The sequence below is a fragment of the Pongo abelii genome, chromosome 19 (genome assembly GCF_028885655.2).
Source record: "Pongo abelii isolate AG06213 chromosome 19, NHGRI_mPonAbe1-v2.0_pri, whole genome shotgun sequence".
In the NCBI taxonomy this organism is placed as follows: domain Eukaryota; kingdom Metazoa; phylum Chordata; class Mammalia; order Primates; family Hominidae; genus Pongo; species Pongo abelii.
Genome location: NC_072004.2, coordinates 10,408,739 through 10,427,773, shown reverse-complemented (window position 1 = coordinate 10,427,773; position 19,035 = coordinate 10,408,739). Strand labels below are relative to the sequence as shown.

General features: G+C 37.7%; 1 protein-coding gene across 4 annotated transcripts in view; it reads left to right on the top strand.

The window, feature by feature from the left end:
• The first annotated feature begins 281 nt into the window (after window positions 1-281).
• The window catches only part of MYH4 (myosin-4), a 31,484-nt gene continuing 12,730 nt past the window's right edge, over window positions 282-19,035 (top strand). Inside the window, exons 1-17 of one of the 4 annotated variants that reach the window (XM_054535445.2) lie at window positions 5,775-5,796; window positions 6,000-6,048; window positions 8,548-8,790; window positions 8,920-9,063; window positions 9,425-9,581; window positions 10,312-10,339; window positions 10,434-10,548; window positions 11,375-11,467; window positions 11,616-11,679; window positions 11,830-11,928; window positions 12,050-12,153; window positions 13,952-14,090; window positions 14,683-14,801; window positions 14,903-15,052; window positions 15,601-15,771; window positions 17,294-17,603; window positions 18,468-18,538. In XM_054535445.2, the coding sequence (XP_054391420.2) occupies window positions 8,587-8,790; window positions 8,920-9,063; window positions 9,425-9,581; window positions 10,312-10,339; window positions 10,434-10,548; window positions 11,375-11,467; window positions 11,616-11,679; window positions 11,830-11,928; window positions 12,050-12,153; window positions 13,952-14,090; window positions 14,683-14,801; window positions 14,903-15,052; window positions 15,601-15,771; window positions 17,294-17,603; window positions 18,468-18,538 (1,968 nt within the window). In that variant the 5' untranslated portion in view covers window positions 5,775-5,796; window positions 6,000-6,048; window positions 8,548-8,586. Of the gene's footprint in view, window positions 293-5,774; window positions 5,797-5,999; window positions 6,049-8,547; window positions 8,791-8,919; window positions 9,064-9,424; window positions 9,582-10,311; window positions 10,340-10,433; window positions 10,549-11,370; window positions 11,468-11,615; window positions 11,680-11,829; window positions 11,929-12,049; window positions 12,154-13,951; window positions 14,091-14,682; window positions 14,802-14,902; window positions 15,053-15,600; window positions 15,772-17,293; window positions 17,609-18,467; window positions 18,539-19,035 lie in introns of those variants that run through there. The other 3 variants (XM_054535446.2, XM_054535448.2, XM_054535447.2) reach the window with 3 other exon arrangements.

Sequence of the window (19,035 nt, the reverse complement as noted above, 5' to 3'; positions counted from 1 at the left end):
TACCCAGGAATTGAACTCAGCTCTGCACCAAGCAGATCTAATAGACATCTACAGAACTCTCCACCCCAAATCAACAGAATATACATTTTTTTCAGCACCACACCACACCTATTCCAAAATTGACCACATACTTGGAAGTAAAGCTCTCCTCAGTAAATGTAAAAGAACAGAAATTATAACAAACCATCTCTCAGATCACAGTGCAATCAAGCTAGAACTCAGGATTAAGAATCTCACTCAAAACCACTCAACTACATGGAAACTGAACAACCTGCTCCTGAATGACTACTGGGTACATAACGAAATGAAGGCAGAAAAAAGATTTTCTTTGAAACCAACGAGAACCAAGACACAACATACCAGAATCTCTGGGATGCATTCAAAGCAGTGTGTAGAGGGAAATTTATAGCACTAAATGCCCACAAGAGAAAGCAGGAAAGATCCAAAATTGACACCCTAACATCACAATTGAAAGAACTAGAAAAGCAAGAGCAAACACATTCAAAAGCTAGCAGAAGGCAAGAAATAACTGAAATCAGAAAAGAACTGAAGGAAATAGAGACACAAAAAACCCTTCAAAAAATTAATGAATCCAGGAGCTGGTTTTTTGAAAGGATCAACAAAATTGATAGACCACTAGCAAGATTAATAAAGAAAAAAAGAAAGAAGAATCAAATAGATGCAATAAAAAATGATAAAGGGGATATCACCACTGATCCCACAGAAATACAAACTACCATCAGAGAATACTACAAACACCTCTACTCAAATAAACTAGAAAATCTAGAAGAAATGGATAAATTCCTCGACACATACACTCTCCCAAGACTAAACCAGGAAGAAGCTGAATCTCTGAATAGACCAATAACAGGAGCTGAAATTGTGGCAATAATCAATAGCTTACCAACCAAAAAAAGTCCAGGACCAGATGGATTCACAGCCGAATTCTACCAGAGGTACAAGGAGGAACGGTACCATTCCTTCTGAAACTACTCCAATCAATAGAAAAAGAGGGAATCCTCCCTAACTCATTTTATGAGGCCAGTATCATCCTGATACCAAAGCCGGGCAGAGACACAACCAAAAAAGAGAATTTTAGACCAATATCCTTGATGAACATTGATGCAAAAATCCTCAATAAAATACTGGCAAACCGAATTCAGCAGCACATCAAAAAGCTTATCCACCATGATCAAGTGGGCTTCATCCCTGGGATGCAAGGCTGGTTCAGTATACGCAAATCAATAAATGTAATCCAGCATATAAACAGAACCAAAGACAAAAACCACCTGATTATCTCAATAGATGCAGAAAAGGCCTTTGACAAAATTCAAAAACTCTTCATGCTAAAAACTCTCAATAAATTAGGTATTGATGGGATGTATCTCAAAATAGTAAGAGCTATCTATGACAAACCCACAGCCAATATCATACTGAATGGGCAAAAACTGGAAGCATTCCCTTTGAAAACTGGCACAAGACAGGGATGCCCTCTCTCACCACTCCTATTCAACATAGTGTTGGAAGTTCTGGCCAGGGCAATTAGGCAAGAGAAGGAAATAAAGGGTATTCAATTAGGAAAAGAGGAAGTCAAATTGTCCCTGTTTGCAGACGACATGATTGTATATCTAGAAAACCCCATCGTCTCAGCCCAAAATCTCCTTAAGCTGATAAGCAACTTCAGCAAAGTCTCAGGATACAAAATCAATGTACAAAAATCACAAGCATTCTTATACACCAATAACAGACAAACAGAGAGCCAAATCATCAGTGAACTCCCATTCACAAATGCTTCAAAGAGAATAAAATACCTAGGAATCCAACTTACAAGGGATGTGAAGGGCCTCTTCAAGGAGAACTACAAACCACTGCTCAAGGAAATAAAAGAGGATACAAACAAATGGAAGAACATTCCATGCTCCTGGGTAGGAAGAATCAATATTGTGAAAATGGTCATACTGCCCAAGGTAATTTACAGATTCAATGCCATCCCCATCAAGTTACCAATGACTTTCTTCACAGAATTGGAAAAAACTACTTTGAAGTTCATATGGAACCAAAAAAGAGCCCGCATCGCCAAGTCAATCCTAAGCCAAAAGAACAAAGCTGGAGGCATCACACTACCTGACTTCAAACTATACTACAAGGCTACAGTAAGCAAAACAGCATGGTACTAGTACCAAAACAGAGATATAGATCAATGGAACAGAACAGAGCCCTCAGAAATAACGCCGCATATCTACAACTATCTGATCTTTGACAAACCTGAGAAAAACAAGCAATGGGGAAAGGATTCCCTATTTAATAAATGGTGCTGGGAAAACTGGCTAGCCATATGTAGAAAGCTGAAACTGGATCCCTTCCTTACACCTTATACAAAAATCAATTCAAGATGGATTAAAGACTTAAACGTTAGACCTAAAACCATAAAAACCCTAGAAGAAAACCTAGGCGTTACCATTCAGGACATAGGCATGGGCAAGGACTTCATGTCTAAAACACCAAAAGCAATAGCAACAAAAGCCAAAATTGACAAATGGGATCTAATTAAACTAAAGAGCTTCTGCACAGCAAAAGAAACTACCATCAGAGTGAACAGGCAACCTACAAAATGGGAGAAAATTTTCGCAACCTACTCATCTGACAAACGGCTAATATCCAGAATCTACAATGAACTCAAACAAATTTACAAGAAAAAAACAAACAACCCCATCAAAAAGTGGGCAAAGGACATGAACAGACACTTCTCAAAAGAAGACATTTATGCAGCCAAAAAACACATGAAAAAATGCTCACCATCACTGGCCATCAGAGAAATGCAAATCAAAACCACAATGAGATACCATCTCACACCAGTTAGAATGGCAATCATTAAAAAGTCAGGAAACAACAGGTGCTGGAGAGGATGTGGAGAAATAGGAACACTTTTACACTGTTGGTGGGACTGTAAACTAGTTCAACCCTTGTGGAAGTCAGTATGGTGATTCCTCAGGGATCTAGAACAAGAAATACCATTTGACCCAGCCATCCCATTACTGGGTATATACCCAAAGGACTATAAATCATGCTGCTATAAAGACACATGCACACGTATGTTTATTGCGGCATTATTCACAATAGCAAAGACTTGGAACCAAGCCAAATGTCCAACAATGATAGACTGGATTAAGAAAATGTGGCACATATACACCATGGAATACTATGCAGCCATAAAAAATGATGATTTCATGTCCCTTGTGGGGACATGGATGAAATTGGAAATCATCATTCTCAGTAAACTACCGCAAGAACAAAAAACCAAACACCGCATGTTCTCACTCATAGGTGGGAATTGAACAATGAGAACACATGGACACAGGAAGGGGAACATCACACTCTGGGGACTGTTGTGGGGTGGGGGGAGGGGGGAGGGATAGCACTGGGAGATATACCTAATGCTAGATGACGAGTTAGTGGGTACAGCACACCAGCATGGCACATGTATACATACGTAACTAATCTGCACATGTACCCTAAAACCTAAAGTATAATAATAATAAATTTAAAAAAAAAAGAAAAAAATAATCTTGTTCATTAGACATTTCCTATCTACCATCTATCTTCAGCTCTTTACTACCACTTCAACTCCCTGGGTATATCTGGGAGAAACACCAGCAAGCCATTGTGACCTTCATCTCTAGTGAAGAAATGTTTGCCTCAGCTGCCCCTGGTGACACTATCCTAAGCAGTTTACATACGTGCATGTATGAATTACATAAGATTACATATAATAAAGTATAGATAATCTCCCATATGTGATATAATAATATAATTTCTGATACCTACATATATAAAATCTAATTTAATTCATACAACCCTGTAAGGTGAAGGCAGTATGTGATTTTCACCAGATTTATGTTTTTAATAGATAAGGAAATGCAAGGTTATAGAAACCTGTAACATTTCCTAATCTGAGGAAAATAGAGAGTGAGTAGCTTTTACACAGACTGCTTAAATACATCTTCCAAAATAATTCTCCTTATTTAGATTGGAGCCTTTGTTCCCACTCATATCTAATCACAAAGAACCATACAAATACAAAAGCCTTCGTGTTAATCTCCTGTGTTTTCTATGTAGACAATCCATTAAGAAGCAAGTCTAAGGGAAATGTGTACTCCCTCACTCAGTGCTGCTTCTCTTCTCTCCTTGTCCAAGCTCTGCAAGGTCCTCTGATCCACTCCTGGTGGCCCATAATAGGGGTCCCACTAGAATATTATGGTCTCATTTCAGAGCTTTCAAGATCTGAGTGATCAGTCTATCTGTAATTGATCAGAGTTCTAACTGTTATGTAAAGAGTCCTCATTATCTGTAATCCTATAACTCATCCTATGTATCTTGGTCTCATTCATATTTTCTTCTTTAATCTTTCAACTTCAAATACAGTAAATATAATACATACTTGTTACGTCTGCAAGTCAGATGTTAAGTTCCAAAAGAAGTAAAAATAAATGAGTTGTGAAAATCTGAGAGAAAAAATAGAACAAGTTTCTTTCTGGCTTAGAGCCTAGCACTTTGGGTAAGTCGCTAGACTTCGGTGAGTTATTTTCATGGAGATTTTGTTTTTAAAGCCTGACTACCTATTTCATAGAATTTTATCAAAATAAATTTTAAAAGTATAAAAGATTCAATCTATCAATGTGTCAAAGATAAATTCTAAGTCAACAGAATTATAAAAACATTGATCTCATTAATCAGTAATTTAAGCCAGCTAATGATAGTTGAAAATATCTCACCAGATCTCAGTTAGGGTCACACTTAGAGTAGGCATATTTCCTGTCATATTCAGTAACAGCTGTGTATGTAGCAAAACCATCAAAAGCCAATTTATTAGTATTATGGGCATATGTGATGGCCCATCCATCTTTTCAATCCACAGGGAGAATATTGTGGATACCATGACTTTCCTCCCACCTTAAATAAAAATATGCGGTACCCACCTCATTAGAGCTATAGCTAGTCATGAGAGTCTGCCCATGAACTAGGAGTGCATGTTTCTCCTTCCATTATGCAGAGGAAACATGCATGGAACATCACACAGCATCCTGTTGTTCCTTCAGTGAAAACATACAAGCTGGAGATATCCATGGAAAGTCCTCCAGAAAAAGAACAGAAGTGTTTATATCTATTCTAAATCCCTTATGCCTCCCCCAGTGGTCCATCACCACTGCCTAATCTGAGAATTCACTTTCACCTTCATATTTAGACTTTCAGACTTTAAAAGAAGCTATCGCCAGTCTTTCTAAAATCCAGACTGTGGCTAGGAATGTTGTCCTAATATGCATCACTCACTGCTTCCAATCATAGTGTCAGATCTAAAATTCATTCCAGACTCCTTAATGGCTCTAAGAACCAACAAATTAATTAATGCTAAACTCCTCACACCAGACTCATTCTGTTGGACCAATTTTATAGGCAGAGGAGTAAGTGGGAATCTGGCTTTGAATTCTGTGATGAATGACGCAACAGCCAAACTGGAGAAACAGTGTGAGAAGCCCTGAATCCCCATCCCCTATCAAATGCCTATAAAGAACCCTAGATCATCCTCTGTTAAATTATTTATGGGTGTCAAGAAATATTTCTAATTATATCCATTCACAGCCACAGTCAGTGAATATTGTGCAAAGAGATTGCCAAAAATGGTTTTGCCAAGTAGGTTCCCAGCTAGGACAGCTGAGGTGGCTGCTGTGTTTGCAGAATGGTCTCTATAAAAGTGGAGCTGAGATGCCTCTGTCCTGTCCTTCCTCAAAATTCTTGAAGGTATGTATATGTGGAAGAACACTTACTTTTACATTCCTGATGATGACGATTTTTCATTTAAGGGATATCTACTGTTTCCCAAATTTTAATTATTCTTTCCACCATTCTTAAGGATGACATTGTACACAATATAGTTACTAGTATTTTGTGATTAAATGGGGAAAAAAAGAATCCCGCATTCTCTTTATTTTTTCTTTCAACAGTAGTTGTCTGCTTTGAGTCTGCCACCTTCTTCATCTGATAATACAAGAGGTAAGAATAATTTATTATTACACTCTAAAGAACAAAGGAATCTCTATATTGCTACATCTTAATGAGCTACCATTTTATTTCCTAGTTTAGTATTGGGAATAGGATATTGGGGCAGCTATTCTTTAAAAATGCCTTCTCATAAAATTTTGACTTTTCAGGCCACTTAATCAAACAAAACTTAATGAAACTTCTCTTTCACATGTTGTTAGAACTTCAGAAAGAATGCAGCCATCATATGTAATATTTAATGAGAACTACTACAACTTAACCCATAAAGATATATCAGAGAGACCGCATGATAAAATCAAGGTGTGTTTATCTGCAAGTCGATATTTCTAGGTGCCAATCCAGGCTTTTCACTGATTCTATTTGCCTGGGTCAAGCCAGTTAGCCTTTATGTATCTCGAAATACAGTGTGTTGCAGTGGAATTAACAAACCTGCATTTAGCGGAACAGGACTCATGTCCCAGCACCGCCACTTATCACCCACCTCTATGACACTGAATGACCCTTAACCTTTCTAGGCCTTAGTTTCCTCATCCGTAAACGAGGAGGCTGGATTCTATTGACTGCTAAAGTCCTTCCAGCTCTTGCCAACTGTGATTGAAGTCAGTGGTTTTCAAGGACTCCTCCACAGAATCAAAACATTTAATGGAACCCTGCTAATGGAGAATCAAAACTAATGGAATCCTGCTAATTGTGCATGTGGAGACATGTACTTTTAGTATTATGTTAAGGGTATATATAATCATGAAAACCTATTCTACACTTAAGAATTATTTTAAATGAGTTTATATTTAACATAGCAGCTATATTCATTTAGAAAAGAACAGAAAACACTGTTCATGTGGAAATGTTCCTTCCTCAAACTTGAGGCAATGATCACTGTGTGGGTGGATTCAAGGACCCCCTGCAACAACCTGAGGCTCTGTGGGGGCTTGATCCCCAAGTTGGGAAACAATTAATCTATAATAAGACAGGAGATGGGAAGGGTAGCAATCATCTTTCTGTGTTTCCTGGATACACTGCATTATAGTAATCTCCACGTGGTAGTGTGTTGTTAATTCAAAGTTGCCTGGTGTAAAAACAAACACAGAAACAAAATATAATGTAATATAATAACATTTCTTCTTCAAAGAAAAAAAACCTGACATTAAATGTTCCAATATATATCCCCTGAAAATATGTCTAAGTTTCACAGTGTCATCAGGACACTTTTACAGATAAGACTGATTTTGAAAATAGAGTATGTGGAAATTCCATAGCTAACATTTTAAGTTGAGAGAAAGTTAATGCTGATGACAAAAGATCAAGACTCTGGAAAGCCTACAGAAGGTGGTGGCTATTGCTGTTGTTGTCGCCATCATTCCTGTCATTGTCATTGGCAACCAAGACACTTCTGCTCCACAGAGGTCACCTTCTTTTATTCTGGCCACTCACCCTGTCCTTGCCATCAGGACAGCAGGACTTATTTTATTTTCTCATAATTAATTTGTCAGCGGGGAAAATTTTTTAAGTTCATTTTGGCTTGAAACTTTATACTGGCTATCCATTTCACAAAAAGTATTTAGAAGACTGGTTAGTATTTTTAAAAAGAGGAGAAGAAAGAACGAGATTATAAACCTAAGAAAATAAGAATCAGATTTTAAAATATGTTATGTTGAAATCCAACTAAAAACAAAGAGAAATACAGACTCAACACATACAATCACTATAAAATTTTATTAAAAATTAAGAAGTTCTTTTTCTCCAAGAATCTTTTAAAGTTGTTTTTGGTTTAGATACTACTTCTGACTTTCAAACAATTTCGAAACTAATAAAGGAGACTTTAATTTTAACTTACAGCAAAATTATATGTTGGATATTCAGCTTTCATTGTAGTTATTTTTTCCTTTACTTACCTAATACCTGTCAGTTAACTAGGTGTTTATTTGTAATGATTAGATCTGGACTTATGTCCTGAAAGAACAGGTGTATCTGTCCACATTCAATTTTAGTAAATCTGACATCCAATTTTAATAATTTGGGATGAGAGGAAAATTTGCCTAAAGATCTGTATTTGAGTTTTTTAAGACAGGTTCATTTATACTGTAAAGCCACTGGAAACAGTTATTGTCCATTTCTTTGTATCATCACAATGTTAAGGGGGGAAGTTGGAAATAAGAAAGAAAAGTAGCAAGAAAAAGAAAAAATTCTGAACATGCTTGGAGCATCACAAATGTTGCTGATTGAATGTTGATTCCTCCACATTTCTCAACTAAGGTTTACAAGATAGAGGATGGAACTTAGGCTTAAAGTATCACAAAAATTAAGCTATCAACATAGTGCTTTCAAATCAATGAGCTGATCTCTCAGCTCCTTGACATAGTACACAGGAGTGGTCCCTAAAGGCAGGGGTGAGGAAACAAGCATGGAAAATTAAGCACATTAATATGAAATCAACAGAACAATTCTCCACCCCAACCCTGAATCATCATTTGGCTCTGTTTCTTCCTCTAGGTATACTTAGTCCAGTACTGCCATCAATAACCTGCAGCCATGAGTTCCGACTCTGAGATGGCCATTTTTGGGGAGGCTGCTCCTTTCCTCCGAAAGTCTGAAAAGGAGCGAATTGAAGCTCAGAACAAGCCTTTTGATGCCAAGACATCAGTCTTTGTGGTGGACCCTAAGGAGTCTTACGTGAAAGCAACAGTGCAGAGCAGGGAAGGGGGGAAGGTGACAGCCAAGACCGAAGCTGGAGCTGTGAGTAAAAACACCTGGAGCTGATTAGACTCTGCCTCATTTTGGGTTAATTTAGGTGATACTTATTTTTTTGACCTGGCCTTTTCTGCTACTTATTTGATATGCACTGGCTCCTTCTTTTCTTAACAGACTGTAACTGTGAAAGAAGACCAAGTCTTCTCCATGAACCCTCCCAAATATGACAAGATCGAGGACATGGCCATGATGACTCACCTGCATGAGCCTGCTGTGCTGTACAACCTCAAAGAGCGCTACGCAGCCTGGATGATCTACGTGAGCACCCTTTCAACGCTATTTCTCACTCACTCCACATTCTACACGTTAGCTAAAATAAATTAAGGGCTTTCAATAAATTTGGCTATTGCACTGTTCTTTTATGACCAATTGTTTGGTTAATGTTGTAAACTCTGATATGTTTTTAAATGTACATGTGGAAAACCATTTACTTAACTGAATTGCTTGAAAAACTGAAGCATTTTGTGCAGCAGCAATGATGGAGGGAGGCAACAAATGAATGAAACTTTATGAGAACTAACACAGTACTTAGGTCCCGCTCTACTTGCCCTTAAAGCAGTATTTCCAAGATAGATAAATAAGGTGATTGCTGATTGAGCATCCCCGTCCTTTCCCACAGACCTACTCGGGCCTCTTCTGTGTCACCGTCAACCCCTACAAGTGGCTGCCGGTGTACAACCCTGAGGTGGTGACAGCCTACCGAGGCAAAAAGCGCCAGGAGGCCCCGCCCCACATCTTCTCCATCTCTGACAATGCCTATCAGTTCATGCTAACTGGTGAGTGAGAATTACAATTTCCATAGCCATTTGTAAAATAGTTGTATACTGATATCAGAAAAAAACATAGGGCTAGTATTCTGAGAATAAATGTTCAGCACAAACATGATAACAGAAATAATAAAATTAGGGAAATATATTTAGAATAAAATGCACTAGTTCCAAACATAGAAGAAGTTTTGCTTAGATTTCTATGCTAAGCACTAGTTCCAAAAATGGAGGAAATTTTGCTTAGATTTCTATGCTAAAATCCAAATTAACTAATGCTAGTTCCACCTCAAAATTAATTAAATTTAGGCATCAACTCTGCATTTGAATTATAGATAATACATAATCTCTCCTAAAAAGTAAGTTTTGAAGTCTCACAGTGACAAGTTATCACAAGCACAGTACGAAACTTTAAATTGGACATTGACATAATTTTGTACTATGAACCAGGTGACTGGATGGGACACAAAATTGTTATTAATCTGATATTGATAGATTATTTTCATGGATAAAATGGTAAAATGATGCATTAGTCTATACATTAGAAAGGTAATGGGATTATTAATTAGCACATCTTTGATACTTATTTTTAGAAAAACCTTATGAGAAGCAAAGCACAAATTCATATAGTTATTTTTGCAAATGGGGAGTTTTAAAAGACAATTTTGAGTTTATAAGTGCTGTGTTGACCTATGTGTTAAGTGCGTTTTTCTAAATATTATCTTTGGCTTCTCTTTTACAGATCGTGAAAACCAGTCAATCCTGATTACGTATGTAGATTTCATTACTTTCTTTCTGTTTTGATCATTGTAGTGGCTACTACTACCTTAGATTCTGACCTTTTCTTCTGTTTGAACTTGATAGTGGAGAATCTGGTGCAGGGAAGACTGTGAACACGAAGCGTGTCATCCAGTACTTTGCAACAATTGCAGTTACTGGAGAGAAGAAAAAAGAGGAACCTACCTCTGGCAAAATGCAGGTGGGCATGATAGTCATCTAAGGACAGAATAACAGATTTTAAAATCTAACCACGTGCCCATCAACAGTAGACTGTATAAAGAAAATGTAGTATGTATACACCATGGAATACTATGCAGCCTTAAAAAAGATCAAAATCATATTTTTGCAGCAACATGAGGAGGCCACTGTCCTAAGCGAATTAATGCAGGAACAGAAAACCAAATACAGCATGTTCTCTTATAAGTGAGAGCTAGACATTGAGCATGAATGGGCGTAAAGATGGGAAGAATAGACACTGGAGACTACTAGATGGGGAAGGGTAGGAGGGAGGCAAGAGCCAAAAAACTACCTATTGGGTACTATCTATGCTCATTACCTGGATGACAGGATCATCCATACCCTAAATCTCAGTGTCATGCAATATACCCATGTACAAACTTGCACTGTATCCCCTGAATCCAAAATAAAGGTTAATTTTTTTAATTGACTGTGGTGCTTCAAAATCATAGCAGCTAATTGCAAGTGATGCCAGAATTTGGAAAATAACTCTTGGAAGAGCTTGTGAGAATGAGATGAATAGGGCAATGTACTGGCAAGTATAATAGGCAAAAATTCTCACAATCATTTTTTAGGTGCTTTTCTGGGCCTGGGGGATGCAGAAATCAAGACCACATCACTGGAGTATCCCATTCCCCTTCCCAATTTACTTTCTTTTTAACTTATTTTAGAAAGCCTTTCCCAAAGTTACAGAATACTGTGCAGGGGCAATGGGGAAGGGAAAGAGGTCAATGGGAAATTATTTACTGCAACTTTTTTCTTTGTCTGTCTTATTCATTTCTCTTAAGGGGACCCTTGAAGATCAAATCATCAGTGCTAACCCCCTACTGGAAGCCTTCGGCAATGCCAAGACCGTGAGGAATGACAACTCCTCTCGCTTTGTAAGTCTCTTGATCTTCATTTTCATGAGGATCAGCACTGACTCTTGTGTGCATGTGGTGTCAATATTTTTTCCACCTGTTTGGTCCACAGCTAAAGAATAGTTTCTGATTTTAATGTGTACAATAATCCCTCCTTTTCTTTTTTAAGGGTAAATTCATCAGGATCCATTTTGGTGCCACAGGCAAACTTGCTTCTGCAGATATTGAAACATGTAAGTTAATAAATATTAGTGATTGAGAATCTTTTTCTTTGTGGGTACATATTAGAAAATCTTGTACTTATTTCTGTTGTGTGAAATTTTCAAACACTTAATTTTTCACTGTGGTATCTTCTTTTAAATGAGCTTAATCTGACTTTCCAGATCTGCTAGAGAAGTCCCGAGTTACTTTTCAGCTAAAGGCTGAAAGAAGCTACCACATATTTTATCAAATCATGTCCAATAAGAAACCAGAGCTCATTGGTAAGACACATGTTTGATTTATTTCTACCAAAGAATAACAGCCCTTCTAAGAAGCCTCTCTGAAATGTTTTTGATGACCAAAGCAATGCTGTCTATATATTGTTCTTTTCCATGTGTTCAGAAATGCTTCTGATCACCACCAACCCATATGACTTCGCGTTTGTCAGCCAAGGGGAAATTACTGTGCCCAGCATTGATGACCAGGAAGAGCTGATGGCCACAGATGTAAGTAATAGGTGCAAAGTAGTAAAAAGTAAATTCATTTTCCAGTGTACAACACTCTCCTCTATTAGGGTGGAAAGCAGTGGCAGAAAGACTATAAATAGGTAATACAACCCTTTGGGCTTTCTTACTTTTGGAAACAAATTATAGGATATTTCAATACCCTCCCCCTACATGTGTTAAAAAGATTTCACTGCCTGTAATAAATGTTGGGTCTTTAGTATTCCTTAGCTAGTAGGCTCCTTTTATTCTATCTTTCTTATTAGTCATTTTTGGTTGATATTTATGCTCCAATATTAACGTTTCTCTGCTATTTTATGCCAGACCTCACACCTAAGATTCTGGGAAGGAACTGCAATATTATTACAACTAAACATGGAACTCCCACTGTTCTTCTACAGTCACATGTAAACATAAGCCTTATTTTGAATAAACCTCTGTGGGCTAATGATATATCCCTCTCTACTCCCTAAGCAGCATTAGAAGAAGTGGGTTTTCTACTTCAAAAACACTCATTTTGGGGACTCCATAAGCCTTTATATTTATTTTTGAAACAACACACTCTCTCCCCACCATCACCTCTTTTTTAAGGATTATTGCTTTTTGGCTTACTTTCTTTATATGTAAACTTTATATATATTTCACGTTTTCTTTTGATTTCTAAATAATCTTCCTTATTTTTAACTTTAATATCAGTGGGACTATCCCAATACCCCCGAGTTAGGGTTGACAGTGCTTGCAAAACTGCTTTTTCTATTAAAATATTATTTTCAAGAAGTCAATAATTCATTTGTGTGGCTTTATATTATAAATATCAGCTTGTACTCTCTATAACTTATTATTATCTTTGTGTGTCCGAAAGTGATAAGGAGTTAAGAAACACACCCTGGTCTGCGAGGTTTAAAAAAATGTAGCAGTCTTGCTCTAAGACTTCTGTAATAATGTCTAGTTTCTGTAAATAGGTAGAGTTAATGAGCTGGAAGTGGAAGTCAATAATCTGGGGAAAGAGTCTTAGGTAAGAATGGCAAATAAACATATTTTCCTCTGCCTGCTCTGAATCCTGCCCCCATTTATAAGCCTTTTCAAAGCCTATGTGGGCAACTAAAAAGGTAATCAAATTCGATAGAGAAAAAAGACACAGAAATATTACACTAAACGGCAAAATTCCTTCTTTTCATAAATGTCTCTTCTCTGCATGAGAAATAAATGACTAGCTAAAGTTTGCTACCCCAGGCATCTCATGGTCAGCTCAGCTGTGGCTTGCTATCAGAGAGGCATGTGGAGAAAGACCCACAACCATTGCTGTTCTCCTCATACCCTCTTTCCAACTTTATCACTCATGCCCATTAGCGGGGGAAGGTAGACTGGGATTATGTATTAGGATAGGACAAATAGGAGAATAAGAAGCAACAGAGAGACTCGTGAGACTGGAGAAAAGAAACAAAAATAGCCAAAAGACCTTGAGAAGCATGTGCCTGAGAAGCAAAGGGGGGCTGGGGTGGAGAAAAGGGGCAAAGCACTGGCCTTGGCATCAAAAGTCATGGCTCTGAGTCCTGGTTCAGTGAGTGTGGACAAGTCACATCATATGCTGTGACCAAATGGACTCATGACTCAAATGGAAAGACTGATGCATACCTCTTGGTGTTGCCATGTGGATCAAAAGGTAAAGCATATGAGTGGCAAAGTGCTAGTCAAATATAAGGCAATGCATTTTGAGAAAAAAGTGGGAGACAGCCCCGGTGTTCTGAGGGATTCTTCCATGGTGCTAATTGGGGATGAGTAAATTCAACTCTTTTGACAGAGTGCTGTGGACATCCTGGGTTTCACTGCTGATGAAAAGGTGGCCATTTACAAGCTCACTGGAGCCGTGATGCATTACGGGAACATGAAATTCAAGCAAAAGCAAAGGGAAGAGCAGGCAGAGCCAGATGGCACGGAAGGTACCACCCCCTGTTGGTATCTTCCACTTGACAAAACTGACATAGTGAACTTTTCAGAGGCAGGGACCGTGTTTTTACTTTCTCTGATCTAGCTCGTGAAGGGCAAAAGTATTACGACAAGGAAATTACACACTGCCTGACGTTTTACATTATTGAGCAGATTTGTGATTTCTGCTCATTCCATTCTTCATTGGCTTTTCGTAAGTTCATATTTGCTATTTGACTAAAACATATTTTATTTCAGTGGATAATCTGTGTGCCCACATGCACTGAAAGAAACAGAGATCTGAATATTTCTGTCACTACTCCTCTAGGTTAGGGTTTCTCAAATTATTTTTATCTGTGGTCTACTTTTGCCACGTTAAATATCACAGAGAGCATCGATTCCCCAACCTCCAATTTATCATCACAAGAAATGACTAAAATTAGTGCAAGTGGTGGCAATGCTTTTGAGGCAATATGAACAAATGAATAGGTTTCAATAACATTTGCACATCTTTTTGAGTAAAACCTTTTTTCTTTGTCATCATCATTTACATTTTAAATTGTGTAAGCCATGGTCAGTTTCACCATTCTCACCTTGTTCACACAGTTGCTGACAAAGCTGCTTATCTGACAAGTCTGAACTCTGCTGACCTGCTCAAATCTCTCTGCTATCCCAGAGTCAAGGTCGGCAATGAGTTCGTCACCAAAGGCCAGACTGTGCAGCAGGTAAACATGACTTAAATTCTCTGATTTATTTGAACCGCAAGTGACTCAGGAGTTCATCACTGTTTTCAATTTAAAAAACTAAACTATCACTTCTATTGAAGGTGTACAACGCAGTGGGTGCTCTGGCCAAAGCCATCTACGAGAAGATGTTCCTGTGGATGGTCACCCGCATCAACCAGCAGCTGGACACCAAGCAACCCAGGCAGTACTTCATCGGGGTCTTGGACATTGCTGGCTTTGAGATCTTTGATGTGAGTAGTGAACTGACAGAAAATTAGCAAGTGCAAATCCTCAGTCATTTTATCAATCTGGTTAGAGCATACAAAATCACTTTTACAAAATGTACCTTACAAAATATACAAATGTAATTCCTACTGAAAAGAGTCTTTGAAAAGATATGAAAAGTAAACAGGTATAAATAGGAAAAGAGAAAATTCTATTCTTTTGAGTCTAGAAGTCTCAAAAGTTGATCCCTGAGAGGTTAAAATAGTCAAAATCTATCCTGGATCCAAGCAGATGAGCATGAAAACACCTTTTTAAAATTACTCTGAGGGAATATTTCAGAGTCCTCATTTCACAGTATTTTGCCTAGTATGCATGATCTCATGCAGTTACTTGGAAAATAAGTATTCAAAGAATCAATTCTACTTTGTTTAGAACTATATAATAGGAAAACAATCTGAAGGTTTATAATTTAATAAACCAAAATGCCTTAAATTCAAAAGAAAATACTAATAGATACTCTGTAGATAGAATAATTAAGTTATGTGTAATTTCCTATATTTATCTTGTCCTGTAGTTCAACAGCCTGGAGCAGCTGTGCATCAACTTCACCAACGAGAAACTGCAACAGTTTTTCAACCACCACATGTTCGTGCTGGAGCAGGAGGAGTACAAGAAGGAAGGCATCGAGTGGGAGTTCATTGACTTCGGGATGGACCTGGCTGCCTGCATCGAGCTCATCGAGAAGGTTCATATGACTTTTCTAGCTTTCAAAACATGAAAACCAAATTGCTTGCCTCCCTGTGCTTAATCATACTCCCTGTTCTCAAAGAACAAGCAGTGCTGTTTCCTGACACACTCGTATATTCTGACCAGTTGTGAGGTGTGTCCCAAGTGATCTGTTATTAATAAGTAGAGCAGTTTGTAGAAAAATGTTTATCACTCACACACATATGGATTCGCATTTATCCCTCTAAAAACTTAATTCTCTCTCACTTTTCTTCCTAAACGATTTCATGCATATGGGAGAAAGGGATGAAATTACAGCTATTCCTCTGGGTTGTGTAATTAACCCTGGTGCACTCACGACAATGTATTGTGCATTTATCATCATCCCTCATGTGTAACAAGGCAGGCTATGTCAACATGTCTTAAAGATCAGAAAGTTAGTCCTTCAACCGTTGCAGTCATTAAGTCTTTCTCCATTCACGATAACTACTGAATAAACACCAAACCTCTGTATCACTTACCTAGAAAATGGGCCCTGAATTCCCCATTACTAAGGGGGTGGAGCAACAGTTACATCAGATCTAGATATGTTAACACTCATCAAGCAATTGTTAAACACTTCCAAAAGTATCTTGGGAGCTTGTCATATACTTATTGATATCAATAAAGTGTATGTGTGAACCCCACCCTAAGCAGTGGGAAGGGAAGAGTAAATGCAATTGCCACCTAGGAAAACTTAAAATACTCAGGTTAAAATTCACAAAAATATGAAAGATAAAAGAGTTTAAAAGCAGACTAGGTCTGCACAATTTGGGGAAAAGATATGTTAATTTGGTGATATAATATCTCTACTATTCATGAAAACTTTACGGTCCTCAGAAAAGGCATTTATTTTATTCTTTAGTATTTCAGTTTCTGTATCACCAAAATAGTCTTAGGGGTACAATTTGTGAATTTGTTAAATCATCAATGTTGAATTTTCTTTCAGTCTTTCCTACAAAATACATTAAGAAAAAAGCCAAACTCTTAGAAAGCAAAACCAAGTTACTATCACTTAACTCCACAGTGGTAGAGAATATAGGTTAAAGTACAGAATTTTAATGATACAACATAAGACGCAATTTTCTCCTAGGAATGGATCATTTTTAGTCCTTACACATAATCTCTCTTCCCTTCATACTTCTGTCACCTTTAGATTCGAGGTAAAGGAAGTTATATTGTCAGTAGGAAAGAAAGTAGTCAGATATATACATTTATGGAATAAAGAATTCAATTTTGAAGTGATGTTTTCAGAATCTGATTTTATACACTGAACATAAAGTGTGCCAAATGGTTCAGATTACTTTTTTTAACTGAGTCTTTCTAGCAAGTATATTTCCCATATGTTCTGGGTACATAATGATTGCTTCACATGTCATGCCTATTTAATTTATCATTCAAAGTCTTCTTTTGAAACATTGTATTTTCAGTTTTCCATCAATTACATGGAGCATAACTTTCTGAGGGACTCATGATTATCATCCCTTTTTTCCTATTCTTAGCCTATGGGCATCTTCTCCATTCTAGAAGAGGAGTGCATGTTCCCCAAGGCAACAGACACCTCCTTCAAGAACAAGCTGTATGAACAACATCTTGGAAAATCCAACAACTTCCAGAAGCCCAAGCCTGCCAAAGGCAAGCCTGAGGCTCACTTCTCGCTGGTGCACTATGCTGGCACCGTGGACTACAACATCGCTGGCTGGCTGGACAAGAACAAGGACCCCCTGAACGAGACTGTGGTGGGGCTGTACCAGAAGTCTGCAATGAAGACTCTGGCTTTCCTCTTCTCTGGGGCACAAACTGCTGAAGCAGGTCATGTTTAATAGCATTAATATGTTACAAGAGTCACAAAATAGATATACACTGTTCAACAGAGACAAATGTAGCTACAGCAAAACCTGACACGAAAACACTGGCCAATACATGCCTAATGAAAGAAAGTGTATTTAGTAACTGTGATACAGTCTTACAGTCATAGACTTTCAGAGCTAAGTGACACTATGGAGCATTTAGCCCACAGCCTGATTTCACTGATGAGAAAACAAGAATCTCAGAGAGGTTAAATGATTTGCTCAGGATCATAAAACTCACTTCTATCATTTTAAGAGTATTGGTTCTTTCAAGGTTCTCCAGCTAGGCTGGAGATAAGGAAATCCTTTGTCAGGGCCCTAGTGCTTGGGGAACTGAAGTTCTGTTCTCTTAAGTGTTCTAAGACCAGATGTGCAAGAAACACCGTGGAAGCACAGGCAAATGGGAGCCAGGATTTCCCTGCAGGTGAGCAGAGGTTCACCTACCCGGGACCAAGTGTGCAACTCTGCCTGTTCTCCAAGTGAGGCCTGCACTAACGAGGCATTACTACTCTGTTTCCTTGGCCCTTCCTTCAGAGAACAGACATTGCTGACTTGGAGTAGGGGAGTCCCATCCCCTACCCACATCTACCCCTTACACTCACAATTCTTTTGTTGTTGGTTTTTTCCTGAATGCCTATAAAGTGAGCCAAATCTTAGACTTTCTTAATCTACAATTGAGGGAGGAGAGACATGGAAAGAATAGAAATGATGCAAGCGAATGAGTGCGAATTTAAATTCTAAAGGGAATTTTGGCAGTCCTGATGTTTATGGATAGTACTTAAAAGGCAGTTGCAAATAACTTTATTTTTTCCATTTTGTTTTTTAGAGGGTGGTGGTGGAAAGAAAGGTGGCAAAAAGAAGGGTTCTTCTTTCCAGACAGTGTCAGCTCTTTTCAGGGTACAGTATATTCTTGAATTACAGATAAATACTTTCATTAAAAAACTAAACTATCAAAACAGAAAAATTTTTTAAAGATATTTATGGTGAAAGTGAATAAAGTAGTATAGCATACTTTTTAGTGTACTACTAAAGGTTTTGTAACCTTTTTAAATGCCTTAGGAAAAAAAATTAGCACAAAAAAAACTATGTATCTCTTCACATCAATCTTTATGATACATGAACCATTGCCCCTGAGCTCTACATCCAAGAGATCTGGTATTGTACAAATTTCACATGAAATCAAATGCTCTTTTAAAAATAACCACTGTATTCAATTATATCTCCTTCATGTGACAAAAATCTCAATACAAAGTTTCTCTGGTGGTGCTTGAGAATAACAAACTGAAATTAACTGATTTTGTGTAATCTGTAATTTCCTACCTGTGCTCCACATATATGATTCCTCTCTGTTATGATAATTTGTTTTTCCTTGAGACAGCTCATTAAAATGTTAA